Source organism: Cricetulus griseus, chromosome 2, assembly GCF_003668045.3.
Source record: "Cricetulus griseus strain 17A/GY chromosome 2, alternate assembly CriGri-PICRH-1.0, whole genome shotgun sequence".
Classification (NCBI taxonomy): Eukaryota; Metazoa; Chordata; class Mammalia; order Rodentia; family Cricetidae; genus Cricetulus; species Cricetulus griseus.
In genome coordinates, this window is record NC_048595.1 from 233060240 (window position 1) to 233072688 (window position 12449).

At 47.1% G+C, this 12449-nt stretch overlaps 1 protein-coding gene and 1 long non-coding RNA gene across 7 annotated transcripts in view; one reads left to right on the forward strand and one right to left on the reverse strand.

Annotated features, from left to right (window-relative positions):
• The window catches only part of Mbp (myelin basic protein), a 110741-nt gene that overhangs the window by 82737 nt on the left and 15555 nt on the right, over window positions 1–12449 (reverse strand). For all 6 annotated transcript variants that reach the window (XM_035440308.1, XM_035440307.1, XM_027403697.2 and 3 more), the window contains exon 2: window positions 2588–2663. In XM_035440308.1, the coding sequence (XP_035296199.1) occupies window positions 2588–2638 (51 nt within the window). In that variant the 5' untranslated portion in view covers window positions 2639–2663. The remainder of the gene's footprint in view (window positions 1–2587; window positions 2664–12449) is intronic.
• Window positions 6468–9676, forward strand: LOC113834481. Its single transcript, XR_003483021.2, has 2 exons — window positions 6468–8002; window positions 8984–9676. It is a non-coding gene; the product is annotated as an uncharacterized LOC113834481 (long non-coding RNA).

Genomic DNA, 12449 nt, shown 5'->3' on the forward strand with positions numbered 1-12449 from the left:
TCTGTGGTTTTTAAGTCATCAGAACTTTAAAAGTAAGGGCTTCAAAAGAAGCCCACGAAAAGGCCTCATCGACTCATCCATCTCCCTTTGACAGACTGGAGCAAATCCAAGGTATACCGTGTTATTTAGCAGTGTCAGTCAACAAGGAGATACAGAGTTTTTTTGAAGCTGGGGTTTCAAATCAGTCATTCTGAGCAGTTGGCTATGTCAGGCTGTGACAACCTGGCACTGTGTGAGCACTTACTTGTCTTTCCACTTTCGATTTTAGTGAGAGCAGATTCTAATTAAGCTGGCTTGGCCAAAGTGAGTTCCTAAAACCCGTGAGGGCCGGGCATTACAGGCAGTGGCAGCCACAGAACCCGTAAGCATGCTAACTGTGTTATAGTGACGAGTCACCTTAACTCGACTCATTTATATAAGTTAGTAGTGGAGAAGCTAGAGAATCCTGTTTGAAACTTTCAGGTGACGTGCTAGCAGGGCAGCACAGAACTTGGCACTCCGTTTCTGGGGGTGAGCTCATCCAGTCGTGTGTGACTGCCCCCTGGCTGATATGGAAATGGAATTTGAAGTGGAGTCAGGCAGAGATGGCTTACCATTTACTGTTATTAAATAAATGCTGCTCGGGCTTACAGGAGAGAGGCGGTGAGCGTTTGAAAAGAGCTTCTGTGTGACGGCCATACCATGTTTTGTTCCAAGTGGTAGGGACATTAATGTTGGAGATAAGATTGATGAAAAAGAATTTGAATGGTTTTTCTTCCCCTGTGAATTAGGTGGTGGGGGCAGGGGAGGGGGCTCAGAAAACTGGCAAGTGGACATTTGGGGTAGTTTTGATGACAATGACACTGGAGGTGAGACACTGGAGGTGAGACACTGGAGGTGAGCACTGGAGGTGGGGCACAGGACGTGGGCTTTGAGAGTTTAAAGGCCCCACACCATTTCCAGTTCATTTCTGCTTTGTGTTTGTGTTCAGTGTGAGCTCCCAGCATCCGGTTCCTGCTTGCGTGCCCGATGCTTGCAACCACACTTTCCGCCATCATGGACTCTTAACCCTCTGGAAATATCAGCCAAATAAACCCTTCCTTCTGCAAGTTGCCTCGGTCATGCTTTATCAGAACAATGAAAAGGTAACAAAGAGAATATATTACCTGGGACTCACAAAGATTCTTCAAGGATGAAGAATGAACAGAAATGTAGGCCAGTGTACTCTGTGGCCACTTGGGAATCTGTTTGACGATCTAGAGCAGGGAGGGACTCAGAGATACCAGTGACAGCACTGGTCAAACTCCCCCAGGAAAGAGCATGACGGGGACCCCACCTGGGAGAGGAAGTTGGTGTGCCCAATTAAGTTTGTCTGGCTGGAAGAAGGGTATAGTTCCTAATTTCTTTTTCTTCTGTCTTGCCTATCTGTGCTTTCCAAACGTTCTGTGACAAGCTGTAGAAGGTGTGGGGAAGACACAGAACTGAAAACTGCGGCTGGGCTGCCAGCAGCTGGTGTGCCATGGACAGCGTGAACTTCTGAAGGCAGAGGGACAACCCCAATTTCAGGGAAAACCTGGGTCATACAAGAGTGGGATATGTGGTGGACACAGGAGCCTTGCACGTCCCAGCTGAGTATCTGCGTGTGGACCGCTGAGAGACTGAGAGGCACAGCCAGGGCAGAGCAAGACCCTGGGAGGGAACTGGGAGGGAGGGATGTTGCTATTCCGCGGGCAAAGGCCCCGATCTACCCACATTTCCGACAGCTGAATTCGGAAGGCAGGTGTCTGAGTTAGCACCCGGCTGAGGAAACAGCCCAATTACTTCTCCTTTGCCCACCCCCAGACTCAGGTCGAGCTTCCCAAGCCGATGTCAGGGCTCCACGGAACAGGCAGGTGCTGTATGTACACTAACACAGATTGCGAACGGGTCTAAATGTTCACGATTTCAACACTGAGGTGAAGGAGAGAGTGGAATTTGGGAATACTACTGACAAAGGTATGTTGAAAGACAAGAACACTTTTTTCAAGGAAGCAAGGACCCCGCTGTTAGCATTCAGGCATTTACACTGGCCTGCTCTCAGGGACCTAACAGGACACGGCCATCAGCGTCAGCCACTAAGTAGGGCACTTCCTGTGCGCATGTGCTTCAGTTAGTCAGCTGGAGCAAGCCCTTCTTGCCCCTGCTTCCTCTTTTCCTTCAGCTCTCCCGCAGAGGCCATTTCTGCACCTCCCCCTGTAAACCGTGAGTTCTGTTGTATGGTGTGACTTTGTGGTGCCCCTTGGCTCCAACCCTGCCTTCACTAAACTACAGCTACACTATCTGAGCCTAGAGTGAGCCCAATGGCTCCCAGGTGCATCCTTCTCCTCTCCCTTTCTGTTTTCCCTCCCACTTTCTGTGCGACTGTATTCCTTTCCTCCATCGTCTTTCCAGGCCACCATGTACCCACTGACAGCAATCCTGAATAGATGAGTAACAACATCTATAACAACAGAACAGCAAGGACCCAGCCTTCACCAAGCCATTCGGGAACTGTTCTTGTTAAAACTGCACTTTATCTTTGTTTGGACCAAAGCCACAGGGCAGGAGGGCTGGCCTCAGCCGGTCTTACCTTACTGGCCTTTTCAATCATTAGCTCTCTCTTTCCAGCGTGGTTTCCCATAGTCACTCAGCGGTATCCTCAAGAGCTTAAAAAAAGAAAAGAAAGAAAGAAAGAAAAGGTGTTAGTCAGCTGGAGGGCTAACACTTCTGGAGTTTTCACATTGTTCTTTAACCAGAGAAACATCCCACAGTCACTGAGAATTCAAGAGACACATCGAAGTTGTCAACAAATGCTATTCTTGGGATTTCACAGAAAGGTCTAGAAAAAAAATGACACCAACTCGTCAACTCTGCCCTATGACCAACATTTGAGTGTGTGATCATCTATAAAGATGTCTGCCCACTCAAGAAACCCTGCTGACTATTCAAACGCAAGTGCACATACCCAGAGCTCCATCTCATGCTTGAGTATAACACGGGGTGGAGGTGGGGTGGGAGTGGGGAGGAGGGTGGGGGCGGGTGCGGAGATCAGCTGAGATGTCAGAAAATGCTCTGCAAATGGAAGGAGATGGACAGACATTCATGCTTCCCCCTGGAGAGCAGGATGGCCATGGATGGCAGGGCCAGAGTGAGGCTGTTCCTTGTACTAGTATCCAAAGGATGAACAGAGTTTGCAGGGAAGATAAAGTTGGATAAAGACAAGTGCGTCCTCTAGTCCTGGCTTCAGCAGCAAACATACTCTTTCAAAGGATGCACAGAGCTGAAGAATTTGGTCAAATCCATCCCCAACAAAAAAATTTCTGTCCACGGGTAACCCCTCCCTCCCTCCAGCAGAGTGTCACTTGTTCAGACTGTGACCTGATTCTTCCAGGAAATCAGTTAAGGGTCATTTAAAGCTATGAGCACTCAAGTTCTCACTCTGCTGTCAAACCCAAGAAAGGTGGCAAAAGGAGTCAAAGTAGGAAGGCAGTCTAATGTAGTACAGCCTGAGTGAAAGGCATATTCACTCTTTAAAACTCACTCGTTTCATGAAGGTTAAGGGCCCAGCACCCGACTCTACCTCTGCTCCACACCTGGAGCGCTTTGGCAACTAAAGAGGCTAAGCCACGAATGGTAGGAACAGATGTAACCTCAGCACTTGGGATGTGGAGGCAGGAGCATTAGCAGTTCAAGACTGTCCTCAGCTACATAGCTCACATGTGTCCTATGAATTCCTTCCTCAATTATACAGAAACAAAAACATGCAGAAACCCCCAAAACAAAAAAAAGTGGGGAGGAAGAGGGAAGGGAGAGGAAGGAGGAAAAGAAGCTGATGTTGACGCCATTGCAGATTGGGACGTGTCTCCTCAGTGGTCCCACAGCCTGGATTAGTGCTGAGATGGAGTCACTAGGCTGGAGCTCCAGTGTCCCAGCCTAAAGGGAGCTGTTTTCTGACCTCTGTGGAAAGAGAGACAATGGGGCAGATTCTCCATCTTAGCAGCTTGCACTTGGTGAGTGGTTGCAGCATCCCCCAGTCCTTTAACTCCTTGTAAAAGCACAACACAAACAGCCTGGGGCTGTCTGGCTCCCTGACTGTCTTACAGAGTGTAACTAAAACATGACTGTCCTGAATCTGCCCTTGCACCTATCTCTGTGGGTCCCTCGGAACACTTACTCTAATTTATGGAATAAAGCATTGCTCAACTATACAACCAAACAGAACACCAAGAACTTATGCTACAATTCTGTCTACAGGGCAGCAGTCACCTTGGGGTACAGGACCCACAGGTGTGGTGGTAACAGAGCCAGGTACAAAAGAAAAGCCACTCAGGATCGGGTGCAGATCAGTGGCTCTCAACCTGTGGGTCACAGCCCTTTCCACAGGGGTCACACCAGATACCTACATATCAGATGTCTATATTCCAATTCATAACAGTAGCAAAATTACAGGCATGACATAGCAACAAAAATAATTTTATGGTTGGGGTCACCACAACATGAGTAACTGTTTGTATTAAAGGGTTGCAGCATTAGCAAGGTTGAGAACCTCTGGTGTATAGGACGTTAGCAGCTCCAGATGGCTCTGAGTGGGCTTTTAAAGGGTTCATTTGAGGCCACTTCAGTGGAGGTGGCCAATGTGCTGGTGAAATGAAAGACTCAGTCTTGGAAATGATTACCAATTAGGAAGAATCAGGTGACTTCTGCATTTGGTGTGTGTGGTCTTTAAAATGCAAGGCTGCCTTGGTAGGTGATTTCAGCATTCAAGTCTATCTATCAATATTCTTGATTTAAACTGGAAAAACTTTCTTGAAGAAACCCTCTCTTTGAGAAATGGAGATCTGAGACTTGGGACTTTGGGGCACTTAAAACGGATGGAGAGGAAAAATGGGGGAAAAATGAATCTTCCATTTCCTGGGGCCTGACCCAAGCAAATTTATGCACTGTCAAAACTGTCTTTCTGAACTTTGACCTGTAATTCCGTGCAATTAAAAAAAGTAACATCAAAAACATAATAAATAAAGTAACAGTGCAATAGACATGTCTGGATCTACTTTCCTACCTAGGGACTAGGATGGGTCTATTCAGAACTAAACAGAGCAACCTTCACTAGCATTGCCAGGCTCTGTTCTGCCCAGACCCAGGTATAGAAAAGCTATGGACTGTCTGCCAAACCCACGTGATCCTCCCAGTGGGCCTCATCTTAAACCACCCTGAGATCCTCCACTCTTGGTCTCTGTCCATCAGCTATCCCCATTTTCTCATTCCATCACTTTTCCCTCCACATATATACTGGGTCAGCTAAACCTAATTGTGATGCTTCCTTCTTCCAAGAGCAAGCCTCTAAGATTTGTCTCAAATTGGAACTGTGGAGCCACCTACATATTCTAGACAAAGGAGAACTGCTTTGGCACAGACCCTGCAAGCTTAGCTGTTGTCCCATCAAGCCAAAGCTCTATCATAGTGAGACTCTAACTGATACCTGGGATGATGATGGGACCAATATTTCAAGATCCCAAAGCTGCCAGACACAAACACTACTGAAATAACAAAATCAGAAACCAGACTTTTAAATAAACTTAATTATAGCTAGGAGTGGTGGCATACTTGGGAGGTTGCGGGAGACTTCTAAGAGCCCGAGGCCAGCTTAGGCTACATGGTAAGTTCCAGAATAGCCAGGGTTACATTGTAAGGGTCTGTCTTTAAAGCAACAGCAACAGTAATAAATAAAACTGGTTAGATTAGACTAGCCTTCCTTGCATAGCATACGAGATAGGAGAAGAAAGACAAGTGACATAAAGTGACTACAGGCGTCTGGTGACCTCATGAGACTTGGCCTCCAGGGTTGTGTCCTTGCTTAGAGTGTGGTGACAATGAAGCCTGCAGGCCCTTTGCTTTTTGGTCTGGATGATTGGTGTTGGACCCCAAAGTGAAGTCCAACTCCAGGAGACGCACCCCACAGAGTCACTCACAGGACACAAGTTCAATGCAAAAGCAAAAGGATTCTATTCCAACGCATTGGGGTTATTCCCTGGGAAGAGAACGGCTCCGAGTTTCCAAAGCAGGCAGTTTTTATGTCTTTTTGGTCACTAGGCAGGAGTGTGACAACATATTGATTGGCTGTAACATACATGAGTCATTTACTGATTGGGTGGGAACTGAACTTACAATTTTGCCCACAAGGGGTTTGGAATGTTATTTTGGTTTTTACACCTGCAAGGCCATGGGACAGCTAGTGGTTTTTCTGAGAACAGGGTGACTTATACTTATTTTCAAAACTTGGGTGCTCTGGAGCAGGGTAATCCATGACAATTTTTAGAAACCAGACAGTTGTTGAAGATAATAGAAACTAGTAATAATAACAATTTCCAGAGACTGGTCATCATGACTGACCATTTCATGTGTTCTTTGTCCCAGAGCTGTGTGTGACCAGAGTGATTTTTAAATACATGCTGGTGGGTATCAGGCTAGGCTTGAGTTGGGGTCTTTCACTGACAGCCCGGTTAAATTCCATGGCTGCCTTTAGGCCATGCTCAGCTACTAAAGACTGTTGTGGGTTCCTCACTGGGACTGGGAATTTGAACCAACAGCTGCTGCCACCACAGTGCCACTGGGACGAGCCAACTATGTCTGCAGTCAGCTTTATTCTAGGTTTAATTTTGCAGTGAATGTAATTATTGGAGAAAGAGAAAAACTGGTGAAAGCATAGACTCTGCAGGAAGCCTGGTGGATGTTCAGGCTTGAGCATAACTAAGATAACTTGGATAATTAAGGACATTCTACATAGAGAACAGGGATGAATGGGACCTCCAGATAACATGGAGACTGTGATATTATTCTACCTTGGTCAGCTTTCAGCCTCAGGACTTTGGGCAGTCTTGAATAGTGTTTATACTAGGATTGTCTCCCCTGTCAAGTGGAGGCTGACACAAACCCTTTGGGACAGTCAGTCACCCCAGTATGGTAGGAGACAGCCCAGTCTCAACTGTGGCTTCTCTTTCAAATTATGTGCTCCCCAATCAGCTCTGTATCTGAACTTACCCTAGAGGAGCAAGCAGGAGGGGAGCCACTGGCCAGTCTGTAGGAGGCATTAATGATCTGGGTACCAGACTCCTCAGTATTTACCCACCTATGTTTTGCAAGGGGCTTGGACTTTCTGAAGGACAAGTAGGAAAAGGGAGACCGGGTCTTGATTGAGCCTCCAAGTGGGTGTCTTTGGGTGTGATCCACCCCTTTGAGCCTCACTTTCCTGTGTAGTTGAAGTGATCCATGCTCCCTTCCTGCCCTGGAAAACCCAGGAGCCGTGGGAGTGATCAGGCTGGAGTCAGGGTAAGGATGTATGAGGGGCAATGTGCTCCTGTCTGCCTCTGGTGCTCAGGCCTAGCCTCCTGGGTCACTGTCTTCTTTCTGCTTTTAGCATATTGCTGAGGCTGAGACATAGCTTTCCAGCTGCCATGGCCACAGGCAGGGATGAAGGGCAGAAATGCTGGTACACTGTGGAACTCTGGCATTACATAATGCCATCAGGCAAGAGACAAAGCCTGCTGAAGAGCAGGGAAGAGCAGCGGGGAGGCCCACTGAGTGCTGGGGATGGGGGGGTGAGGAAGGAGAGATGGGAAGAACTGTCGAACTTCCAAGGGACCTTTGAGTCTTACAAAAATGTGCATAGGGCTCTTCCTGAAATAACGAAAGAGTGCAGTTGCTCAACCAGCATGCCTCCGTTTGGGGCTTGAGAGCCATCTTATAGTAAAGACAAACTAGGTTCACTCCTGTTTTTGATTAAATCTCTTGTTTCTCAAGGATTGGGCTATGCCCCACCTGTAACCTTAACTACAAATGGCTCTGTACTGCCTTTTTCAGATAACGGCAACAATGATTTTGTTTCAAAAGGTTACTGTGACCATCTTGCTATGTCCACCTTGTTGCGATGGCCTTGCAACCATGTCTACGTTTCAGGTGTTGGTTATGATCAACCTGTTAAGCGTATGCTCAGCTTCTGTAGCCCCAGGTATCTATCTGCCAAATCCCCTATTTGGGAACCGCCTACTCTTGAACTATAAAAACCCTTATCTTACCCATGTCCAGTGCTGATCTCTTGAACCCCACTTTTAGGGAGAGACAGCCTGTATACATGAATAAAAAGGTTTGCTTTAATTCATTACTTGCTTTAATTAATTTGGCCAAGATTTGGGTCGGTGGTCTTTGTCCTCACACCTGTGGGATTAACATAATCATACTAGCAAAGGGGACTCCATGAGAACCTCCCAGAAACAGGTTTATTATAAGAAATGACCTCACTGGGATCAGTTCTAGACAGGTGGTCAGCAGACTGGCCATCCACACCATCTTGTCTGTCCTCCCCAAAGCTGCTCCAGATAGCAAATATACAATGGCCAGGAGCTACTCATGTGTATTGTACAGTGTCCATTGCATGTCAGGGTGTGCTGAGATTCTGTAGAGCATACTTGTGTATGTGGCAGGACATAGATGTCCTGTGCATTGCTGGACATCAACAGCTGTATTTATTTCACACATTTCAAGTGTTTTTAGCTCCTTTTTTTTTTTTAAATGACATGCTGTTGATTGCACAATGTGTTTTTCTTTCTGAGTTCATGTTCAAGAAAGCAGTCCTAAAATAGGTGTTTCCATGGAGCTATTGGGATTATTTTTGCCACAATATGCTTTATCTTTCACATTTCTGTAAACCTTTGGAACTGGGAAATCTTGCATCAGTAGCCCTGCCAGCTCTGTTCTCAGGGCTGAGGAAGTCACACTTGGGAGAGCAAGTTTGCGGTCATCTTTCTAGTCACATCACGCTCAAAACCTGGAGTGACTTTTGAGAATTTTGCTTATCACTGTTGGTGTCATAGTTGAGAAGGTGTCTAACCGGAGGTGGACAGCTGGTCTGAGGTTTAGCAGGTCTAATTCTTTACATCATTTCATTTTACTTAAGCTAAATTCCTGAGTAATCCTGTCTTTCTTCCTATAGATAATCCCTGGAGATAAAGGGTCAACAAGTCATGACTCATGCATCTGACATCCCTAAATCTTCCTGGCTGGAGTCTTTGCTTAGCTTGCCTTCCACACTCTCTCACTGCTGTGGCTGAGCTGAAAAGTTGGAATGGAGACCTCTGGCCTAAAACACTTCCAGTCTGTCTCTACAGAAAGGAGTTTCCCCATCAGTGATGTAAAAGACAGCACTCTTAGGTTTCCCAAGAAAGCTGCTCTTGTGGATGTTTTCAAAGAACAGATCCTGGTACCATCTGAGATAGTTCGGTGGGTAAAAAGCACTGGCCACCATGGTGGGGAATCTGAATTCCATCCCTGTGATCCACATTGTAGAAGAAGAGAACCAGTTCCTGTTAGCTGCCCTCTGAGTCCCACATGTGCACATGCATGCACACATAACGCACGTGTGCATGGACACACAATAAGTAAACAAATATATACTAGCTCTAGGTATGCATACATGGAAGGGAATTTCTCCCAGTCCTTTACCCCTTTCTTATTATTTGAGACAAAGAACTGTGGTTATCTGCCAACACAGGAATCCAAGTGGAGACCATTTCCCAGCATCCCTTGCAGTTGTATGTGGTCATGTCCAGGCAAGGGGCTTTCTGCTTTTATCAAGTACTGTTTTAGGTCCCAACTAGTCACCGAATAAACACAACTTCTCTCTGTATCTGTAGACTAATCCATTCCACATCTCTTTATTATTGAGAAACCTAGAGAGTCAACATTGGCAAAAGCTTAAAATCCCTTTGCAGGGGTTCCTTTCTCTGCTTGTTCAAGTCCTTGAAACTGTGACTTCAACATCTCCTGCACTTTGTCTCTAGAGACTGGTGGTTGCCAGGCCTTGTAGATTTAGCTACCTGTAGGTATCTGTTCTGCCCAGCAACTCTGCTTTGTTTCCCTAGACCACATGCTCCTAGAGACTGTTTTGCTGGGCACCAAAGGAATCCATGCTTGACAAGAGAATTAATGCATGGATCCTCTGGATTAAAAGTGCCCAGCGCCAAGGGTGGAACCATGGCACACTCCTGTGATGCTGCGGTATGTGGGAGGTGACAGACACCTAATCTAGAAGAATTCCACTGAAGGATAGGTACTGTAGACTGTATGGGTCAGAAGATTTCATTGGAGGAAATACTGGGCAGAGTCTAGTTGGAAAGAGAGACTAATGCCTCAGAAATAGGAAGATCTGACTAAAGGAAATACAAGTAGAGAGGAAACATTTCAGAAGGGCGGTATCATGTCCCTTTGCAGGAAGGATGGATGCAGGACAAGAGGTTTCCTCCCAGAGTCTACAGCAAGAAGTCTCCATCCCCTATGCTATTAGGCTAAGCAGGCCCTTGCCCTGGAAATTCCTATCTCCCCTCCAGAAGCCCCAGAGCCATGGACTGACATTGTGCCTGGACTAATGGGGCATTTTCTCAGCTGATACCTTGGTTGGCATGCCTGTCCTCTTGCAGATAAAATAAGCCCCACCCAGAATGAGGATACAGATAGCCACACATGGAGGGTGCAAGCGGCTCTGTTTCCTTGACTTGAAAAGAAAAACGGGGAAGAAACCTAATAGGGCAGGGGACACACATAAAATAAAAGATCTCAGAGGGAACAAATGCTGAGTGACCGGGCTCATTCCTCAGTGTCCCCGTCCTCTCTAAGTCTGTCTCACTCTGTCTTCGTCTCTTTCTTTCTTTGTGTCCCATCCCTTCCTCTTCCTCACAATCTTGTCAGCACTTCTGAAATCATTCTCTATCATGCACATTCTTGAAACACCCTGTGCTTAGAACATAGAAAATAGCTAACAGCATCACCCGAACTTTAGCTAAACACCACTGTATGCAGGCCATACAGAGATATACACAAACATACACAGACATATAGCCACATATTCAAAAACATATAACACATGCACATACACAGATACACACACACAGCTATACACTCACATATGCACATACAAAAAGACACACACAGAGAAACGTATAGTCACACATATACTATGTCCATACATACATAAACATACACAGATACACAGATACACAGATGCACACACAGACACAAACACAAACACACACACCACACCACACAGCCTCAAGCTGTGTGAGGGTCAGAAACCTGCATCCATTTAAGGCTCCCTAGAGAGGGAGCTGAGTCCTACTGTGTTGGGGACAGTTGGCTCTTCTTTCCCTGAATCTTCCTCTTTAGCAACCCTGTCTCCATCTCTTTGGACTGGAGACTGCTTCCCACTGGGTAGCAGCAGCCAGGGTAGGTCATATCTCTGCCTCTCTGGCTGGTTCTAGCTCTGCCTCATCATCCCATGCAGGGGCAAGCTTAGTCTTCCTCCTCCCTCCCTCCCTCCCTCCCTCCTCCCTCCCTCCCTCCCTCCCTCCCTCCCTCCCTCCCCTCCCTCCCTCCTCCCTTTCTCTATCTCCCTCCTTCCTCCTCCCTCCCTCCCTCCCTCCCTCCCCTTTCTCTATCTCCCTCCTTCCCTCCCTCCCTCCCTCCCTCCCTCCCTCCCTCCCTCCTCTCTCTCCTCCCTCCTCCCTCCCTCTCTCCCTCTCTTCCTCCTCTCTCTCTCTCTCTCTCTCTCTCTCTCTCTCTCTCTGCATGCACATGGATCCAAGGTGCTTCCTATGTGACTCCCTCACATCCTTGGCTGACACCTCCCACCTGAGAGTTATGTCTCAGTGATGGCTTCTCTTCCAGGTTCTCGATGCAGGGATTGATTTCTGCTTTGGAGTGTCAGGGTATTAACACCTGCATCGCTAGCCTGTCTTTGAGACCTGTTAGGTTGAAGTACATCTACAGCACAGAACGCTGTCTGAAGGTCATCGAAGTTCATTGCAGAGGAAAGTTCCACTCAGAAAAGTGCAAGTTGTTGAAAATCTGCTTCACTTCATTCCTTGGGTCTCCAACTTAAGAGCATCATGTGATTGCAGTGAACTATCACCATAGTGAGGCAGCAGGCTTCCGGGTCCCGAGGCTGCAGGCTTGCCCTCAGGACAGCCTCCATAGTGCAGTAGCTCAATAGAGACCACATGGCAGCTCCCTCCTGCTCAGGCTGGGTCAGCTCGAGGGCTGTGTGTGTGTGTGTGTGTGTGTGTGTGTGTGTGTGTGTGTGTGTGTGTGTGTGTGCAAGCGTGTGTGCATGTTCATGTATCTGTGTGTGGGGGTCAGAGATAGACTTCAGACATCATTCCTCAGGCACAATCACCTTGTTTTTGGAGACTGGGTCCCTCTAGGACCTTCGGCTCACTGATTCGGCTAGTCTGACTCTTCAGTGAGCCCTAGGGATCCAGCGCTGGGATTACATGTGCACACCATCATGCCGTGAGCTCTGGAGATGGAATTCAGGACTTCTTCACACCCTAAGCCACCTCAATAGACTACAGCTTGAGATTTCTGTACCTGCCTACCCTCAAGTCTGTGGTTAGAGAGGATGCTCT